The 22,199-nt window shown below is 46.0% G+C and overlaps 1 protein-coding gene across 1 annotated transcript in view; it reads left to right on the plus strand.

Moving 5' to 3' along the window:
* LOC120946693 (alpha-2-macroglobulin-like) overlaps window positions 1-22,199 on the plus strand; it is a 154,345-nt gene that overhangs the window by 81,268 nt on the left and 50,878 nt on the right. Inside the window, exons 18-20 of the mRNA XM_040361321.1 lie at window positions 1,808-1,919; window positions 11,310-11,436; window positions 17,777-18,002. Of these exons, the coding sequence (XP_040217255.1) occupies window positions 1,808-1,919; window positions 11,310-11,436; window positions 17,777-18,002 (465 nt within the window). The remainder of the gene's footprint in view (window positions 1-1,807; window positions 1,920-11,309; window positions 11,437-17,776; window positions 18,003-22,199) is intronic.

Below are 22,199 nucleotides of genomic sequence, written 5' to 3' on the forward strand. Positions count from 1 at the left end.
GGAAGTTCCACTTTTGGGTGGAACTCCGCTTTATTGACTCAATCAGTCAATTTTATAGCAAAATATAAAAAAAATATATATTTAAAATATATAAAAATGTAACATGTAAACAACAAATCTCAGAAAGAGGCTCGGTCCTTAAAGGGGTTGTAAAGGTAAAACATGTTTTTCCTAAATAGCTTCCTTTTCCTTAATGCCGTCCTCCTTCACTTACCTCATCCTTCCATTTTGCTTTTGAATGTCCTTATTTCTTCTGAGAAATTATCACTTCCTGTTCTTCTGTCTGTAACTCCACACAGTAATGCAAGGCTTTCTCCCTGGTGTGGAGTGTCGTGCTCACCCCCTCCCTTGGACTACCGGAGAGTCAGGACGCTCTCTACGTTGCAGATAGAGAAAGGAGCTGTGTGTTAGTGGGTGTCCTGACTCTCCTGTAGTCCAAGGGAGGGGGCGAGCACAACACTCCACACCAGGGAGAAAGCCTTGCATTACTGTGTGGAGTTACAGACAGAAGAACAGGAAGTGAGGATTTCTCAGAAGAAATAAGGACATTCAAAAGCAAAATGGAAGGATGAGGTAAGTGAAGGAGGACTGCACTAAGGTAAAGGATATTTAGGATTTTTTTTTACCTTTACAACCCCTTTAAGTGGTAAACAAAAAAGCTGGAGGGGGGCGGCCACATGCTCATGCTGTTTGGGCTCAAATACTTAAAGTGGAAGTAAACCCTCTCTATTGTTTTCAGCCAAGGAAGCTGCCATCTTGGCCTCTATTTTATCGTCAACTGCCATGATGCTACACATGTGATCAGTTATGACACCAGGCATTGGATGGTTTGACAGTTGGTTGAGAGCACAACCAATGGGAGTGTGTCATTCCCAGGACATGCCAGAAATGTAACTGTTTTTTGAAGCTGTTAAATAGACCCGCTTTAAGTCCTCTCAGTCCATTCTTACAGACCAAGCTTTTTATAAAAAAAGGCCTAGGTGCTTTCCAAAATGTAATTGTTTTAAGACAAAGGGGTAGATTCAGGTAGGGGCGCGCACTACTACGGAGGCGCAGCGTACCGTTTTTACGCTACGCCTCCGTAAATTACGCGCGCTACGCTTCATTCACGAAGCAGTAGCTCCGTAATTTGCGCGTGCGCTCCGTAAAACTGGCCGGCGTAAGCGCGCATAATTTAAATGATCCGTAGGGGGCGTGGATCATTTAAATTAGGCGCGTTCCCGCGCCGAACGTAGTGCGCATGCTCCGTCGGGAAACTTTCCCGACGTGCATGGCGGTAAATGACGTCGCAAGGACGTCATTTGCTTCAGAGTGAACGTAAATGGCGTCCAGTGCCATTCACGATTCACTTACGCAAACGATGTAATTTTCAAAAATCGGGTATACTTAGCATTGGCTGCCCCTGCTAATAGCATGAGCAGCCTTACGCAGAAACCGATGAACGCAAACGACGTAAAATGTGAACGCCGGGCGCGCGTACGGTTTTGAATCGGCGTGAGTATGCAATTTGCATACTCTACGCTGACCACTACGGGAACGCCACCTAGCGGCCAGCGTAAGAATGCAGCCTACGATACGACGGCATAAGAGCCTTATGCCAGTCATATCTTAGGCTGCAGTCGGCGTATCGAGCTTTCTGAATCAGGAGAAGTCGATACGCCGGCGCAACTAAGCAATTACGCTGCGTATCTATGGATACGCAGACGCAATTGCTTTCTGAATCCACCCCAATGTCCATATCTCAGAATGCTGTACACAAAACATATGTCCTTATAATTTTTGTATTTTTTTTCCTTATAAACTACAGGGATTACATTTAAAAATACTAACAAGTGCAGCAATTAAGAAACCCAAGGATTGTTCCCAATTTACAAATGCACGTTATAGATTACATGGCCCCGGAGGACCAATGGTATACGGTAAGTTTGTAGAATAAGGCAATATATCTTAGTCCAGATATGTAGCTGCTGTTGTAGCAGTGCATGCTGATTCCATGGGGCTTGGAGGTAAGGGAGAACAGTGTAAGGCCTCCCAGAGCCCTCATTTAAGGCTTATTTTGGTGGTCAGGGCCTAGGGCTGGGGTACACCATCTGGGAGAAATCCTACACACAGCCTAGAAAATTGTATAGTTTCTTGGATACTGTAATATAATTAACAGAAGTAAATGCAATTAGTTGTTTCAGGCACTGGTGTCCAAGTAACACACTTTGGGCATACCTCCCAACTTTTTGAGATGGGAACAAGGGACAAGGGACACCTGGGTCTCAATTAGGGATGAGTTCGACGAACAACGAACAATTAGGGGTGTTCGCGGCAAATTCGAAAAGCCGCGGAACACCCTGTTAAAGTCTATGGGAGAAATCTAAAGTGTTGATTTTAAAGGCTAATATGCAATTTATTGTCCTAAAAAGTGTTTGGGGACCTGGGTCCTGTCCCAGGAAACATGTATCAATGCAAATTTTTTTTTTAAAAACAGCATTTTTTTCAGGAGCAGTGAATTTAATAATGCTAAAAGTGAAACAATAAAAGTGTAATATTACTTTAAATTTCGTACCTGGGGGGGGGGGGGGTGTAAAGTCAGCATGTGAAAAAGCGCATGTTTCCCGTACATAGAACTGTCCCTGCACAAAGTGTCATTTCTGAAAGAAAAAAAGCCATTTAAAACCGGATTTGCGGCTCTAATGAATTGTCGGCTCTTTCAATTACAGAGATGATTCATTCATAAAGAAAAAAAAAAATTACGTAGGGTACCCCGCAAATATCCGTACCAGGCCCTTCAGGTCTGGTGTGGATTTTAAGGGGAACTCCACCCCAAATAAAAAAAAATGGCGTGGAGTCCCCCTAAAAATCCACACCAGACCCTTATCCGAGCACGTTAACCTGGCCGGCAGCAGAAAAGAGGGGGGGACAGAGTGCGGCCCCCCCCTCTCCTGAACCGCACCAGGCCACATGCCCTCAACATGGGGAGGATGTCCCCATGTTGATGGGGACAAGGGCTTCATCCCCACAACCCTTGCCCGGTGGTTGTGGGGGTCTGCGGGCGGGGGGGCTTATCAGAATCTGGAAGATCCCTTTAACAAAGGGGACTCCCAGATCCTGCCCCCCCCCTATGTGAATTGGTAATGGGGTATAGGGGAAGCACCGGCCACCCGTCACGTGACCCTGCCCCCTCTGACGCACCCTTGTACGTCACTGGGAAAGACCCTGAAAGACAGGGCTTTCCCAGTGACGTACGAGGGTGCGTCAAAGGGGGCGGGGTCATGTGACGGGTGGCCGGCGCTTCCCCTATATAAGTAATGTCACAGCTCCAGCGCGTCATTCCACTGGGCTGTGTCCAGCGGAGAGTGGAGCTCCCCTGCTGCACTCTGGACGGATGGATCTTCTGCATCGCTGGACCGGACCACTGATCATCCATCGCTGGAGAGATCATCCATCGCTGGATAGGAGACAGTGGATTCACATCGCTGGATTTTTTTTTTTTTATTAATAAAGGATTTTTTTCCTACGGTGTCTGTTTTTTTTTTTTAACTATTTACACTTCCTTCTTGAAATGGTAGAGGTACAGTGTACCCCAATACCAAATCACATAGGGGGGGGGCCAGGATCTGGGGGTCCCCTTTGTTAAAGGGGTCTTCCAGATTCTGATAAGCCCCCCGCCCGCAGACCCCCACAACCACCGGGCAAGGGTTGTGGGGATGAGGCCCTTGTCCCCATCAACATGGGGACATCCTCCCCATGTTGAGGGCATGTGGCCTGGTGCGGTTCAGGAGAGAGGGGGGGCCGCACTCTGTCCCCCCTCTTTTCTGCGGCCGGCCAGGTTAACATGCTCGGATAAGGGTCTGGTGTGGATTTTTAGTGGGACTCCACGCCATTTTTTTTTAATTTGGGGTGGAGTTCCCCTTAAAATCCACACCAGACCTGAAGGGCCTGGTATGGATATTTGCGGGGAACCCTATGTCATTTTTTTTTTTTTTTTTACGGCGGGGTTCCCCTTAATTTCCATTCCAGACCTGAAGGGCCTGGTAATTTAATTTGGGGGAACCCCCACACATTTTCTTTCTTTATGAATGAATCATCTCTGTAATTGAAAGAGCCGACAATTCATTAGAGCCGCAAAGCCGGTTTGAAATGGCTTTTTTTCTTTCAGAAATGACACTTTGTGCAGGGACAGTTCTATGTACGTGAAACATGCACTTTTTCACATGCTGACTTTACACCCCCCCAGGTACGAAATTTAAAGTAATATTACACTTTTATTGTTTCACTTTTAGCATTATTAAATTCACTGCTCCTGAAAAAACGTCAGTTTTAAAAAAAAAAATTGCATTGATACATGTTTCCTGGGACAGGACCCAGGTCCCCAAACACTTTTTAGGACAATAACTTGCATATTAGCCTTTAAAATTAACACTTTAGATTTCAAATGTTCGAGTCCCATAGACTTTAACGGGGTTCTAAAGTTCACACGAACATTTGGTGTGTTCGCAAGTTCTGATGCGAACCGAACAGGGGGGTGTTCGGCTCATCCTTATTCTCAATGGAATAGTCCAGAAAGATGAGCAATTTAGTGTTCTGGTAGTGTAGTTCTCCCTGTGCCCTGGCAGCCCTCAGCACCTCGTCTCTGTCCCAGAAATTGAGGAGGCGAAGGATAAAAGTGCGGGGAGGTGATCCCACAGTGCCTGGCTTCGGCGGCACACGATGCGCTCTCTCCGCCGTATAGTAAGGGAAGAAGTTAGCATTGGGCAGCAGGGTGTGCAGATCTTCCACAAATACTGTGGGATTTTGGCACTCCACACCCTATGTTAATCCCAAAATCCGAAGATTGTTCTGTCTGTTTGCAGTTTTCAGCGTCATCCACTTTATATTCCAGTGCTTTCATTTTAGTCTAGATGGTGCGGAGAGCGGAGGAATGGTCCGATACCGAATCTTCGGCAGTGCTTACCCGATGCTCCGCCTTCAAGACTCGGGAGTGGAGCTTGTCAATGTCCTGCCTCATTAGGCCCAAATCGAGCAGCCCCGCCTCAATTTTCGTCATCAGCGTAGACTGACATGTAGCGATCGCCGACATAATGTCCGAAACATAGCTTGGCTGTGGCGGAAGCTTCATACGGCAGGTCTGTTTGAGGTGCCATATTGCTTCTCCTCATGCCATGAGGTTCCACACAGGCCTCAGGAGACAGGAGCTGGAGCTCTTCAAGTGGCTGGAAACGTTCCAATATAACGACAGGAGACGGATAACAGCCGAAGGTGACTAGAAGAGCTCCATGATATGAGGCCGTTCAGGTCGCCATCTTGGACACGCCCCTCAAGGGACACCTATTGGCAAAAGTATGTAGGCATAGGACACACACCCTGCCACACCCCCTTAAAGAAGAACTATAAAAAAAAAGATTTAGAGCGCACCTCCTCAGGAGCTGGAAGTAGAATGGGATCCCCCACTCTGCACAGCCAGGCACACCAAATTTCCACAGGCACTTTTTTGTTTTGTTAGGGGTAATAAACTTGGATAGGATTGGGAGGTCATGGGATGCCCAACTGACTTTAAGCAAATTTCGGGGACAACTATTCCTTTTTACAGTCTTATATACAGCTCCTCTTCTTCCTCCTGCACACTCTTGCTTGCAGAACCCAGCTATATCACCCTGTACAGTAGTTAAGCAGAAATAAAGAAATGGAAGGCACGTGGCCTGATGCATATATCCGTTAAAAAGTTTATTTAAAACAAGATGCTAAAAGTAAAAATACTATGTATTCACGTGTTGCTAGAATAGAATCACATCACTTGGTTGAACGGTAATCCAAAGCATAATATGTGGTGCCCATAACGTGGGATAAGAAAATGGGTGATCGGCTAACGCGTTTCGAGGATTCTTTTATAAGGCTATGAGGAAGAGGAGAATCCTCGAAATGCATTAGTCGACCGCCCAGATTTTTATCCCACAATATGGGTACCACATATTATGTTTTGCATTACTGTTCAACCAAGTGATGTGATTCTTTTCTAGGATCATTTGTAAATACGTAGTCTTTTTACTTCTACCATCTTGTTTTAAATAAGCTTTTTAAAGGATATATGCATCAGGCCACGCGCCTTCCATTTCTTTTTTTCTGCTTAGCATTTCAGACTTCCCCCAGTCGGCCGAGACAGCGGGGTGTGCATGATCAATACCACCATGAAAGTACTTCGCACAAGCACAGAAGAGATTATTTTCCGTCTACTTTTGACCCTGTACAGTAGTACCCTGGATTACGAGCATAATTAGTTCCAGAAGCATGCTTGTAATCCAAAGCACTCGTATATCAAAGCGAGTTTCCCCATAGGAATCAATGGAAAGTCAGATAATACGTTCCAGTGCTACTGCTTGTATATGCAGTACCACATGTGGCCAGAGATGCGGGGGCGCCAAAGACACTCAGAGACTCATAGACACTCCAGAACGGAGTGTCTCAGAGTGTCTCTGAGTGTTTCTGAGCATCTCCGAGTGGTCTCTGAGCGTCACTGGTGCCCCCGCACCTCTGGCCATACGCGGTACTGCACATCCTAGAGGCTTGAATCCTGCTCGTCTTGCATGACAATGCTCGCAAATCGAGTCACGAGAGCAGATTGGGTGACACAGCTTCCATTTTTTTCCAGCACTTCCTCTCTGTAGTCACTGATTCCATTACCACCTCTTCAGGCACTGCCAACCCGCCTGGCTGTAGCTGCCCCTTACTAAGGGGATTATCTAGTGCATTTTATGCACATTTTTAGATGGAAGGGTAGATTTAGTGACTCTAAAGTATCACGCACCTAACCCCTGGTATTGAGAATGAAAAGAAATGGGGGGATGGGATTATAAAAGTGCTCAAAAAAGGAAATGTACATATAGAGTAACATTTTATAACTCTGTATTACATAAAGTAGAGAAAAGGTTCAATAAAAATAATTGACAGAGCATATGCAATTTGCTTTTTACAGGTTGGCTGCTGTCCACAAGGGCAAAGAAAGTCAAAGGTAGATGTTATATCCCAACATGTTTCGCCAGCATTGGCTTCCTCAGGGGATTATTTAGGACCACCAGTACTAGCACAGCTTTAGCACTAATAAGATATAAAAAGGTTTTCGTCAATTATGAAATATAAAAGAGAAGGCAAAAAAAAAAATACATAGATATAAGAAACACACATGTATACAAAACATCTGTCATGACTTCAAAGATATATACCTACCTACCTACCTCCACCAATCCTAGTCACAGAGCGCAGGATGGGAAAGCCCTGCCAACCCAACCAAAAAACGCCATGGGAGGCCATGCACAACCACAGGAGGTATAAAAGGACCAGGCTACAAATGCAAAAAAGGGCTAGTTTTGTGTTGAGGAGGATCCTATAAATAGATTAGCAGAGTGCTGAACCATTCAACGAACAGCTCTGAAAGTATTTACCTATGAGGAGAGGGGGTGTGTGCAGGGCAGCCATCACAAATTTTGGAGCCCCTTACACAGCTTTAGGCAGGCCCCCCCCCCTGGAGCAGAGAACCATGGGGGGGGCCCTCCTCTCTCCTGTCACGAGATGATAAGCGCGGGGGGGTTTGTGGTAACGAAAGTGTTAGGGCCAATCCTAGGCAGGGTGCACGGGCGCCACAGAGGTGGGGGCGCCGAAGCTCCAAAGTGCTCCCTTCCCTCCTCCTTGTCTGTGTCCAGAGGCAGAGCGCATGTAGCGGGTGCTGTGGTTCCCCATACCGCTTGCTCTCTCCGCTGGCAACTGACAAGAGCGCATACCGCTGTCCCCGGAATCCAGGTTGGGTACCGAAGCGTAGCCTAGTACCGGAACACATTCCGGTACTAGGCTCCACTAATTAATTCTGTCCGGTGTGCATGGAGCAGTCTCCTGTCTGCCCCGCCCCCTTTGCGTGTGTCAGCTCTTCTCCCATAGGCGGTGTGATAAGAGGCTTCTGGGTTGGCCGGAGCTGCTCCCAATAATCCCATGCACTCCCAGAAATGCTCTCCAAGTGCCACCCTCCTAGTAACCAAAGATGCCACGTATGCCCCGCCCCCTGTAATGTGCTTCTACTCCCAGTGCGCCCGAGCTACAGGGATCTATTGGACAGGTACTGATCTATGGAGACACCTGCTGTGTGGGAGGGGCTCTAAAGGGGGACACCTGCTGTGGGGGGGGCTCTGATGGGGGACACCTGCTGTGGGGGGCTCTGATGGGGGGCAACTGCTGGGAGGGCACTGATGGGGGACACCTGCTGGAAGGCTCTGATGGGGGACACCTGCTGTGGGAGGCTCTGATAGGGGAAACATGCTGGGGGGGACTCTGATGGGGGACACCTGCTGGGGGGGACTCTGATGGGGGACACCTGCTGGGGGGGACTCTGCTGGGGGATACTCTGATGGGGGACACTAATGAAGACTTCTTAGGGGAGCATCTCTGTGCTTGAGTCATAGCCATGAATGAATGAAAAACGTATTTAGCGCGGCGCATGCAAACTAAATCACCTCTGGGCGCTAGTTGGTCCTATCTTTTCTAGACATCAAAAGAGCAGAGTTTTGATCCGTCTTCTGAAGGCTAGGTGGTTTTCCTCCAACCGAATGCTGGTTGGTAAAGCGTTCCATAGTCTAGGACCTTGTACCGCAAACCTTCTTTCTCCCTTGGACTTGTATCTGGCTTTGGGTATCTGGACCAGATTTTGGTCGGTGGATCGCAAAACGCAATTGGAGTTGTGAGCTTTTATCTTTTCGCATAGATATTGCGGAGCCTTCCCATGGATGCACTTATGCGTCAGACATAGTGCTTTAAAAGCAATTCTGTCCTTGACTGACAACCAGTGAAGGGTTCTCAACGAAGGTGAGATTGATTCCCATGTTTTTTTTCCAGTCACAAATCTGGCGGCTGTGTTCTGAACGACTTGAAACATGTGTAAAGGGAGGAGTTAGTAAGATGACCATGCCCATGTGGGGGCGCCAGAAATATTTCGGCACCCAGGCGTCTGTGACCCTAGGATCGGCCCTGGAAAGTGTCATCTATTCTTTTCTCTCTCCTGCCACGGGATGATAAGCGGGACAGAGGGGGTTGGTGCTAACGTACAAAAGTCAAGTCTCTTCTCTTCTCTCTCCTGCCGCGAGTTGCTAAAGTCAGACTAAAACAGTAACTCGCGGCAGTCTGACACCCCCACCTTTAGCAACTCGCGGCAGGGAAACCCCCCCTTTTTTTTTTTTTACTTTGAAAAAAAAATCCCATTCCCGAGCCTTTCCAAGGTTTTCCGGGTTCAGCCGAGCTGTCCCCGAGCCTTTACAAGTATTTCCAAGGCTCTCCGGCACCCCCCATCTTTGGCCGCATGCAGTATTGCATGCCATAGAAGTCAATGCGGAACAATTTTTTTAAATCTAATAATATATAAAATAATATAAATAATAATAAAATATTAATCAAATCTAATTGAGTAACTAATTGAAAAAAAAATGGGGGGCGGTCCCCCTGCCGCGAGTTGCTAAAGGTGGGGGGGTCAGACAAAAAAAAATGGGAGAAGCGACTGGGCCCCTGGGCACCATGGGGCCCCTTACAGGTGCAGCGCCCCCTTACTTTCAGTATGGGCACTACGTTAAAGTTAGTGGGGAATGGGAGAGTTATTTTGCTCCCATTCACAATTTTCTAAATTTAGGCTGCTGTCATTCTGGAACTGTCCTGTGGGTCAGTCTGCGCTCCAGGGATGCCATCCCATCCCTGGGCGACAGTTGGCGCTAGAGGGGTTCTGACAGAGCCGCTTTTCGCCAGAAGCCAATTAGAGGAGTTTTCCCTCGCGGGGCATGCTGGGGGAGGGTATATCTGTGGCGGACGCCATTTTGTGTGGTTCTTCGTGGGTTTCCGGGTTCCAGGTGCGGTACCCACCTTCAGGGTGTGCGCATCCAACGGACCCCGGCGATGGCCTTCCAGGCCGGGGTCAGATACTACGCGGAGCTCCATGTTCTTGATAGGGGCCCCAGTGACACTTCGGCTGCCAGGCTTGTGGCAGAAGTCTGTCCGGAGGCGCTTCACCCACTCTGGCTAGAGTGGCGACGAACTGTATCTACTACTATTGTACTACTGAGAGCAGGATTGCTCTTTCTCATATCCAGGCCTGATACTGCAAAGTTCTCTCTCGCTTCATCAACCTTTTTGCTCCACCTCCTGTTGATGTTGGCCATGGAAATAAAGCATTTGAAAACCTTTATTCATTGATTGGAAATTCGCTCACTACTCTACTCATCAACTACACCCCTAGACAACACTGAAAGGTAACTTAAAATGCCGATCCCAAAACAATCAGCGGCTCCTGCGGGGGTAGCGCTACACAGGTGTAATGCCTGTACCCCCCTGATGGCAGTCCTGGGTGTGTGCATTTCCTCCAATCAGCTGTCTTGGCTGTATGCTCAGGCTTCACATCAGTGCTAAACAGAAAGAGAAAATCCCATAACACGATTTGAACTTTCTAAAGAATATATAAAGATGAAGACAGCAGATATACATAAAACGTGTGTAGGGAGATTTGTTTCATCCCTGTGTATCAGGTGAGGCTGTTCACTTCACTAAGAATATGTGAGAGTTTACATCCACTTCAACTGAAATAGTAATGTCTGATGGAAATCTAAGACCAGAAGGCAGTGTTAAATTAATACAAAATGTTTTCCAAGTGTCTCAGTTGACCACACTAGCCGGGAAAAAAAATCTCTAAAGGAAAAAAGGTTACTATGCGCAACCAAATCAGTTCAGATGATATGTAGTGTAGTCACACCTCTCAGGCCTTGTACACACGACCGAACATGTCCGATGAAAACGGTCCGCGGACCGTTTTCATCGGACATGTCTGCTGGGAGCTTTTGGTCTGATGTGTGTACACACCATCAGACCAAAATCCCTGCGGACATTGAACGCGGGGACGTAGAAGACACCGACGTTCTCTAACACGGAAGTTCAATGCTTCCACGCATGCGTCGAATCAATTCGACGCATGCGCGGGATTTCGGGCCGCTGGTTATACGTCATAACCAGCGGACATGTCCGATGAGTCGTACTAACCATCGGACATGTCCGACGGACAGGTTTCCAGCGGACAAGTTTCTTAGCATGCTAAGAAACTTTTGTCCGCTGGAAACCTGTCCGCTAGGCCAGGAAACCTGTCCGCTAGGCCGTACACACGGTCGGACATGTCCGCAGAAACTGGTCTGCGAACCTATTTCAGCGGACATGTTCGGTCGTGTGTACGAGGCCTCATATGTAGTTTCCCAAAAATATACATATAGGTGCATTCAATATACTCATGAACCTGTTTTTATTTATTTTTTCAGGTTCAATACCTGACCGAGGTAGTAGTGAAGGAATCATACCAATGATGGAGACATTTGAAGAGAAAGAAAAGGAGACGGTTCGGACATATTTTCCTGAGACCTGGCTATGGGAACTTATAGGAGTAGGGTGAGTCCCAGCTTGTACATTCATTATAAAAAGAGAAGTTAATTTAAAGTGGAAATGCAGCCAACACATGTTTTGTCTAGTGGAGAAATAAGGGTTAGATCATCTGTCAGATGTTTTCTGTGTCTTTATTTGGAGGATTCACGCTCATTTTTTGTAATGGTGAAATGTTACGGTTTTCACTAGATTTTGTCTCAATCTCAGACGCATCCATATTTTGGGGCACCGTTGCCTGTTTGGAGACCAGAAAATCATATAAGATCGGTAAAACATTCACTCAAGCCATTATATTTACAATGGGTGTTATAATCACTAGATGGGTGGCAAGCTTAATCGTTTCAGCCCCGGAAGAATTGTCTGTCCAATGACCAGGCCATTTTTTGTGATTCGGCACTGTGTCGCTTTAACTGACAATTGCGCGGTCGTGCAACCCTGTACCCAAACAAAATGGACGTCCTTTTTTCCTCACAGATAGAGCTTTCTTTTGGTGGTATTTGATCATCTCTGCGGTTTTTATTTTTTGCGCTATAAGCAAAAGAAGAGCGACAATTTAAAAAAAAAACACACAATATTTAGTACTTTTTGCTATAATTACCATATTTATCCTGGGTGCGTGTTATACGCCTATCCTCGCTGTCTCAGAGTGCCGTCAACAAAGACCAACAAAGACCGAGCCAAGCCGAGTGTACTGGGCACTAGGCTCGGCCACGCTCGGCTCCGCCCGCAGCCACGCGAGAAGAGCCGAACACACCAGAAATCAGGCTCTGCACAGCTCGACCGATGCACCAAACTCAAACACACAACGCTGCAACCCCCCGCCAGACGGACGCCGGACAAGGCTGCCGATGGACGCCGGGCAAGACAGCAGACGGACCCCGACAAGGCTGGACGGACCCCGCGCAAGGCCGCAGATGGACGCCGGACAAGGCCGCCGATAGACGCCGGGTAAAGCATCCAAAATTTTATTTTTCCTTAAATTTCCCTTCTAAGCTTGGGGTGCGTGTTATACGCCGGCGCGCGGTATAGGCCGATAAATACGGTAATATCCCAATTTTTTAAAAAAAAAATGTTTCCTCAGTTTAGGACGATATGTATTCTTCTACATATTCTTGGTAAAAAAAATCGCAATAAGCGTTTATTGATTGGTTTGCGCAAAAGTTATAGCGCCTACAAAATAGGGCTAGTTTTATGGCATTTTTATTTATAATATTTTCTTACTAGCAATGGCGATCTGCCATTTTTATCGGGACTGCAACTTTATGGCGGACACATCGGACATTTTTGACACATTTTTGGGACCATTGTCATTTATACAGCGATCAGTGCTATAAAAATGCACTGATTACTGTACAAATGACACTGGCAGGAAAGGGGATAACACTAGGGGGCGATCAAGGGGTTAAATGTGTTCCCTAATGTGTGTTCTAACTGTAGGGGGGAGAGGACTGACTAGGGGAAGAGATGGATCTGTGTTTATACATACACACAACACACATCCCTGTTCTCGCTCTGTAATGAGTAATCGCGGGTGCCGCTTCGGCTCCGGGGACACGCCTCGGCGGCTTAAAGAGCCGACATACAGCTACGACGGCTCACGCAGGGTGGCCGAAAGCGGTTAAAGGGTAACTCCACTTTTGAGGGGAAAAAATAGCAAATAAAGAAAAAATAATATAGCGTGCACAATTGCGACACAAGTCATATTGTAATTGAATGCTGTTAAAATGTTCCTTTCCTTTTCAGTCTGCAGCCACTGTAATTTTTCTGAGAATGCAATATGGCTACCTTTAGCTGTTCTGTACACAAAGTGTGTACTGACCACCCCCCAGAAACATAATTTCCTGCTTGTGTGATTGGCTCACAAATTTTCAGATTTCAGGCATCCCCTGCAATGTAATTTTTGGTGAGATACTCCAATTTTGGGCTATTGGCCTATTGGGCTCCTATTTCCAATTGGGTTCCCAGTAGTAACATGTCTAAGGCTGCTTTCACACTGGGATGCGGGCAGCGTCGGCGGTAAAGCGCCTCTATTTTTAGCGGCGCTTTACTGTCGTTTTTGCGGAGGTATTCGCCCGCTAGCGGGGTGCTTTTAACCCTCGCTAGCGTCCAAAAAAGGGTTAAAACCAACCACAAAGTGCCGCGCTGCCCATTCATTTCAATGGGCAGGAGTGGTGGAGGAGCTCCAAAGATGCTGCTTGCTGGAGTTTTTTTAACGTCCTGTCAGCGCATCGCCTCACCTCAGTGTGAAAGCCCTCAGGGGAGCCGTTTTCAGGCACTTTACAGGCACTTATTTTAGCCCAAAAAACGCCCTAGTGTGAAAGGGGTCTAAAGGGATGCAGGCCCAGCAGATTTCCTAATTAGTGCCCTGCAGTTGCACACCTGATTGATCATTATGAAACCACTCCCCATTAGACTCACTCATTACAGAGGCACAGAGGAACAAACAGGGATTACTTCAAAATAACAAAAGGTAGGAATCTGTAACATACCGTATATACTCGAGTATATCGTATATCGAGTTTTTCAGCCCTTTTTTTAGGCTCGGCTTATACTCGAGTCAGTGTACCTAAAAATCTTCTTAGACTGCGGGCGGCATCCATTGTTTAAATATCGCGGCTTCCTCCTGGTCCTGTTCCGTGATAGGCGTTTCCAGCAAACAGTGAGTGAGTGTACTGCCTATCACAGAGGCCCTCTCATTCTCGGACTCTGTTTCCCAGCAGGCACTGTGTTCAGTGTTCCGCCTATCATGGACGTTCTCTTGTCCGAGGATGAAAAGGCGTCCATGATTGCTGGAACACTGAATATAGTGTTTGTTGGAAATGCCTATCACGGGACACAGGACCAGGAGGAAGCCGAAATATTTAAACAATGGACGCTCGCAGTCTAAGAAGAATTTCAGGTACAATGACTCGGTCACAGGGAGGCTGCAATGGACACAGTGAGGTAGCAATGGGCACAGTAAGGTGGCAATTGGCACAGTAAGGTTTTTCTAATGCGTTTTTTTGAAAAAAAAAAATGCTTTACTTTAAAAAAAAAAAAAACAGTAAAGTTAGCCCAATATTTTTGTATAATGTTACAGATGATGTTATGCCGAGTAAATAGATACATGTCATACGTCAAAATTGCACACGCTCGTGGAATGGCGCCAAACGTTGGTACTTAAAAATCCCCATAGGCGACGCTTTAATTTTTTTTTAATGGTTACATGTTTTGAGTTACAGAGGAGCTCTAGGGCCGAAAATGATTGCTCTTGCTCTAACGTTCACTGCGATACCTCATATGTGTGGTTTCAACACTGTTCTTATATGTAGGAGGGGCTAATGTATGCATTCGCTTCTGCAAGGGGCACTTTATAAAAAAATATTGTTAATTTGACTTTATTTTTTTTTATCACTTTGATTCCTATTAAAAGGAATGTAAACATCCCTTGTAATAGGATTATGACATGATCGGTCCTCTTTACAATAAGACCCCACATCTCACCTCTAGGCTGGGAAGCCTGAAATAATAATAAAAAAAGCAATCTTGTTTGATTGCAGAGGCCGAACGTGACGTCATAACGTCAAGCCTGGCCTCCGACAATCATAAAGACTCCGGCGACCATCTAGTCCGCTGAAAATCCTTATGGTAAACATTTGGGGCCGGTGGGTCCTGTCTCCGTCTCACTGATTGTAGCAGTGAGTCGGTAGAAGCACCAGATGGCAGAGGGGGGTGGGGGGCATTCCCTGTCGCCGCCTGAAAGAATGATTAGGCGCCAGAACAGCCGATATCGGCATTTTTACGGTGTAGGAAATCGCCGGCTGAAAAAGCAGATATCTGAACGATGCCTGTAGCTGCACCCAGAGGTGTATTTAGGTTTTGTGCTGCCCTAGGCCTGACTAAACTTGCGCACCCCTGCACCCCCTAATATAAATATGACCCACCCCTTCCTGTCAAAACCACATCCCTTCTTCTTTAAGACCCACCCTGTCATCTTCATGGGAAGAGGACAGAGGGATGCAGTGGGTGAAGGACAGAGGGACGCCCTGGGAGAAGGACAGAGGGTTGCCGTGGGTGACGGACAGAGGGACGCCGTGGGAACAGGACAGAGGGACGCCGTGGGAAAAGGATGCCATGGGAAAAGGATGCCGTGGGAAGAAGACAGAGAGGGATGTTGTGGCGGTCAATAAGGCCTAGAGAATAGCAGGCTAGGCACTTCCTAATGGCTCAGTCTTACCAGACCCAGCGAAATTGCAACAGTGATCCCTCTGGCCGGCCGCCCCCCACAAAGTGCCGCCCTAGGCCTGGGCCTTATCGGCCTAGGCCAGAATACAGCCTTGGCTGCACCCATCATTCAGATATCCCTGCTCAAAGTCAAGAACATCATATGACGGCCAGCGGGTGGGAAGTGGAAGACACCAGAAGTTAAGTAGTTGGAGTTTCTAAAGGGTTGGCTATTTTGACAAAACACCCTGTATATTTTCAGTGAATAGAAGAATATAACATTTTACAGATTTTGCGATGTTACAAACAAAAGGGTAAATGTACTTTATTGGGATTTTATGTGATAGACCAACACAAAGTGGCACATAATTGTTAATTGGAAGGAAAATGATAAATGGTTTTCCAATTTTTTTACAAATAAATATGTGAAAAGTGTGGTGTACATTTGTATGGCGCCCCCCGGAGTCAATACTTTGTAGAACCACCTTTCTCTGCAATTACAGCTGCAAGTATTTTTGGAATGTCTCTACCAGCTTTGCACATCTAGAGAGTGAAATTTTTGCCCATTCTTCCTTACAAAATAGCTCAAGCTCTGTCAAATTGGATGGAGAGCATCTGTGAACAGCTATTTTCAAGTCTTGCCACAGATTCTCAATGGGATTTAGGTCTGTGACTGGGCCATTCTAACACATGAATATGCTTTTATCTAAACCATTCCATTGTAGCTCTGGCTGTATGTTTAGGGTCATTGCCCTGCTGGAAGGTGAACCTCCGCCACAGTCTCAAGTCTTTTGCAGACTCTAACAGGTTTTCTTCTAAGATTGCCCTGTATTTGACTCCATTCATCTTCCCATCAACTCTGACCAGCTTCCCTGTTGAAGAAACGCATCCCCACCACATGATGCTGGCACCACCATGTTTCACGGTGGGGATGGTGTGTTCAGAGTGATGTGCGGTGTTAGTTTTCCGCCACACATATCGTTTTTCTTTTAGGCCAAAAAGTACAATTTTCGTCTCATTTGACCAGAGCACCTTCTTCCATATGTTTGCTGTGTCCCCCACATGGCTTCTCACAAACTGCAAACAGGACTTCTTATGTCTTTGTTTCTCCAATGGCTTTCATCTTTTCACTCTTCCATAAAGGGCAGATTTGTGGAGAGCACTAATAGTTGTCCTGTGGACAGATTCTCCCACCTGAGCTGTGGATCTCTTCAGCTCCTCCAGAGTTACCAGTGACCTCTTGGCTGCTTCTCTGATGAATGCTCTCCTTGCCTGGCTGGTCAGTTTAGGTGGACGGCCCTGTCTTGGTAGGTTTGCAGTTGTGCCATACTCTTTCTATTTTCGGATGATGGATTGAACAGAAGCTCCGTGAGATGTTCAAAGCTTGAGATATTTTTTTTATAACCTAACCCTGCTTTATACTTCTCCATAACTTTATCCCTGACCTGTCTGGTGTGTTCCTTGGCCTTCATGATGCTGCTTGTTCACTAAAGTTCTCTAATGAACCTCTGAGGGCTTCACAGAACAGCTGTATTCATACTGAGATTAAATTACACACAGGTGGACTCTATTTATTAATTAGGTGGCTTCTGAAGGCAATTGGTTCCACTAGATTTTAGTTAGGGGTATCAGAGTAAAGGGGGCTGAATACAAATGCACACCACACTTTTCACATATTTATTTGTAAAACATATTGAAAACCATTTATTTCCCTTCCACTTCACAAGTATGTGCTGATTATGTGCTAATACATTTACGTTTTTGGTTGCAGCATGACAAAATGTGGAAAATGTCAAGGGGTATGAATACCTTTTCAAGGCACTGTATACCATTTGTTAAACTTGCTTATGATAAATGGAAGACTGAAAATGTGGATTTTGGTTGCTATGTGTAGTAGCTCCACATTTCTTCATGTTTACAATTACCATGCATAAATTCTATTTGGGAGGTTATGGAGATAAGAAATAGGGTAAGAAAACTGGATAAAAAGGTGTCCTTGTCAACCATTGACTTGCTTTGCTTCATTCTCCCCATGAATGAAGGATCAAAACTGATTGGCTGCTGTAATCAACTGCTTCACTTTTTTTTATACAACTTGGTTTGTTTTATTTGTATTGTTTGTTCTCTGTCTTGGCTTTTCTAGAGACTCTGGCATTGCTGACCTCCATCAAAAGGCTCCAGACACCATCACCGACTGGAATGCCGGGGCCGTATGTTTGGGTCAGAGTGGATTTGGCCTGTCTCCTCCTGTCTCTTTTCGGGTCTTCCAGCCATTCTTTGTGGATCTCACCCTCCCGTACTCCGTAGTGAGAGGAGAAACTTTCATCCTTAAAGCCTCTGTATTTAACTATCTCAAACAGTGCATCAAGGTATTGAACAAATCATGTGAATATCCTTTATCTGCCCATTTGCACAATGTTGCCATGTTATCCATGAAATATAATGTGCTTTCCTTATTCCTCTTAGATTTTTTGGTTACTTCTGAACTTTTGTACTCTTTGCTGTTTTATTTTTTTACTCATTATTTAATAAAACATTTGAACAAGGAATATTCTTTATCCAGTCAAGCACAAACTAACTGGATATAGACCTTTCTTGACTGCAGCCTAATCCATCCATGTATGTAAGGTCTATGGGTGCATTCCAACAACACGGCCTAGGCAGGCGGGAGCCAAACATGTCAGAATGTGCCTACCAGTGGCGGCTGGTGGTATATATTTTTTTTTTTGGGGGGGGGGAGATGAGTTGGTCGGGTCTCCCACACCCGCCCTCCAGGTCGGTCAATTGGTCTCCACACTTACCATATCTAGGTCGCTGGCTTCCTCCAGGCGCCGGCTTCACCCTGCTTCTCCTCCTTCCTCGGCTTCTTGGTGGCCCGGTTTCGCTTGCATCTCCTCCCTCCTCCTCCTTGGCGACCATGACCAGTGTATTCGAGATATCCTCCACTCACCAATATAACCCCTTACCTCCTTTTTACCCTTTCTTGTAACATTTACCACTATCTTACCCATTTTACCAAATAATTAGACCACATCGGAGTTGGAGTACAATTGGCCATAACAGCCTTTTTTATTAACCACTTAAGGACCGCCTCATGTACATATACGTCAGCAGAATGGCACAGGCAGGCACATCAACGTATATATACGTGCCCTGCTTGACATGGGTCGGGAGTCCGATCGGGACCCCCCCGGTACATGCGGCGGTCCCCGTGGCTTCAGGAGCGATCCGGGACGACGGCGCGGCTATTCGTTTATAGCCGCTCCGTCGCGATCGCTCCCCAGAGCTGAAGAACGGGGAGAGCCGTGTGTAAACACGGCTTCCCCGTGCTTCACTGTGTCGGCGCATCGATCGTGTCATCCCATTTATAGGGAAGACACGATCAATGACGTTATTCCTACAGCCACACCCCCCTACACTAGTAAACACATACACAGTGATCCCTAAATGTTACAGCGCCCCCTGTGTTTAACTCCCAAACTGCAACTGTCATTTTCACAATAAAGAATGCAATTCAAATGCATTTTTTGCTGTGAAAATGACAATTGTCCCAAAAATGTGTCAAAATTGTCCGAAGTGTCCGCCATAATGTCGCAGTCACGAAAAAAAAAAATCGCTGATCGCCGCCATTAGTAGTAAAAATAAAAAAATAAATAAAAATGCAAAAAAACTATCCCCTATTTTGTAAACACTATAAATTTTGCGCAAACCAACCGATAAACGATTATTGCGATTTTTTTTACCAAAAATAGGTAGAAGAATACGTATCGGCCTAAACTGAGGAAAAAAAATGTTATATATGTTTTTGGGGGATATTTATTATAGCAAAAATTAAAAAATATTGAATTTTTTTCAAAATTGTCGCTCTATTTTTGTTTATAGCGCAAAAAATAAAAACCGCAGAGGTGATCAAATACCACCAAAAGAAAGCTCTATTTGTGGGGAAAAAAAGACGCCAATTTTGTTTGGGAGCCACGTCGCACGACCGCGCAATTGTCTGTTAAAGCGACACAGTCCCGAACTGTAAAAACCCCTTGGGTCTTTAGGCAGCATTTTGGTCCGGGGCTTAAGTGGTTAAACAATAAAATAAATAACTCCAAATAGTAAATAACTGTAACGGTCACCACCATTTACGATATTCCCATTCTATCAGCCACGACAGCTTATCCTACAGTCCGACAGACATCAGACACAATCCATTCCATTTCCCAGAATAAACGAGACATACGCTCTGTTCTCTGGTTTCAAAATGTATGAATGAACACTTTTAATGGTATCTTAGCTTTCTTATATACAGTACAATCATGTTACAGTTAATCACAGGGACAAAGACACACTCCACCCACACATCACACAATGGGGCTTCAATCACATTATTTTGGATAATGACATTCAGAGGAGGTAATAATCCCCCAGACGTCCTGTCTCCGACAAGTTCCCCTCACCTGTTACACAAAAAACATTCCTTTACTAAACATAATTGACATGCTAATTCTCTACCCCTGAAAGGAGACATCTGACCTTTCAGACTTAATTAGCATCTCACCATGGAATGTCCAGTGAGCAGACGCAATTAACACCTCAAAAGCATGTGTCCCCCCATTGAATGAAAACACTCCATTTGGAGTGTGACTTTAAACAACTTGTAATATTCCAAGATATCCTGCAAAACATGAATTATCATTTTTCAGTCACCCTATGCCCAAAAGGGGCACAGGGTGACCCTAGACCCAAGAGTCATTAGTGGCGCTGGCACAGGAGTACCCCCCATCCTTCAAAAGTCTCTGGGTGTCACGGGTCATTCCGTTACAATAACTTTAATCCAATAACTTTTCATTAACATAACTTCCACATTTTAAATTACAGTTTCTTAACTCCCAGTCTGTTGGTCTCTGACGGCACCCCAAACCTTTTTACTTTCCATCACTACACTGCGGGACCATAATTTTACCATACCAGGCCTCAAGCCGTATCACCAGCTCAGAGACAGACAACCCCCTCCCGCAGTGCAACCATAACCGTATTCCAGCAGACACCGTTCAACTGGAATACATCAGAGGGGCACATACCACTGATGAGCCCCCCACCATTTTCATGACATCTGATTTTGGCCACCGTCAAAGACCAAAGACACCGTCTGCTCCAGCTGCTATGACGACCCAAAGTCATCCATCCTGCAAAAGAAGAAGAAAAACAACGCAGAAGACATAACCAAAAACAGGGAGGGTGGGTGGGAAAGCTTCCTCTCTCTAGCTAAAACCTCCCCCAAGTGCCCTCTGGAGTTCTCGCCCCTTCCTTTTATACCACTCCAACCCTCAGCTCATTCTTTACCTCAAGCCTCCACCTCTCTGTTGCCCTGTGTTGCCTCTCCTCTCCACCTTGTCATGCCCGGCCCTCCATTACTTTGTATTTATTGCCTCTCCATTACAGGCCTCGCTATAGGATCACTTCTCCTCGCGGACCAATCGGGTCTCAGGACCCACTTCCTGAGCTGTAATTCCCTGTGAGGAGAATCAGGAAGACGATAGCGAATATTAGTTTGTTATTGTCACACATCAGGGTGGTCAAATCCTGGTCAGTTCTCTAGCTGTATTGGGAGCTCAGCCTGCTCTCCTCCAATGATCAGACTTGTCCTGGCACCTCCCCCCCCCACATCCTTTCACTGGGAAGCTCAGTGTGCTACTGTTTTTCCTCCCCCAGCTCTTATGCAGCTGAGAACAAAGGGAAGTGTGTTAAAATATATAAAAAAAAAGGGGGGGAGTGTTTATAGGGTATTTGTTTTTTTATATATATCCATAAACAATTTGTCTTTCATTTCGGTTTTAAACTGAATTGGTTGCTTTTGCAAGGTGAGGGTTTACACAGGGCCAATCCTAGGCAGGGTGCTTTGCACCCAGGAGCCTGCAGAGGTGGGGGCGCCGAAGTGGCAGAGTTCTCCTCTCCATGTTTGTGTCCGTCCAGAACTAATGTTCTGAGCATCGGTGTGTGTCCATCCAGAACTGATGTGTCTCTGACCATCTCCTGTACTATGGCTGCAGTCTCTGACCATCTCCTGTAATATGTCTGCAATCTCTGATCATCTCCTGTATTATGTCTGCAGTCTCTGATTATCTCCTGTACTATGTCTGCAGTCTCTGATAATCTCCTGTACTGTGTCTGCAGTCTCCGACCATCTCCTGTATTATGTCTGCAGTCTCTGACTGTCTCATGTACTAAGTTTTCAGTCTCTGACCATCTCCTGTACTATGTCTGCAGTCTCTGACTGTCTCCTGTATCATGTCTGTAGTATGTCTGGGGGCTCTTTCTAACAGACTCTCTAACAGAAGCCCCCTCAGTGTCCATGAGAGAGCCCCCCCTCCAGGTCCCAATAAAGTAATCCTGTATTTTGTTTATTGTTAAGAGATCATGTAAGGATCCCAGGGTAATGAAGACTTTGTGGTGGAGCATCTCTGTGGTTAAGTCATTGCCATAGAAACATTTGTAAAGAGGAGGAGTTAGTAAAATGACCACGCCCATGTGGGGGTGCCAGAAATATTTCTGAACCCAGGCTCCTGTGACCCTAGGAT

This window comes from Rana temporaria, chromosome 8 (genome assembly GCF_905171775.1).
Source record: "Rana temporaria chromosome 8, aRanTem1.1, whole genome shotgun sequence".
Classification (NCBI taxonomy): domain Eukaryota; kingdom Metazoa; phylum Chordata; class Amphibia; order Anura; family Ranidae; genus Rana; species Rana temporaria.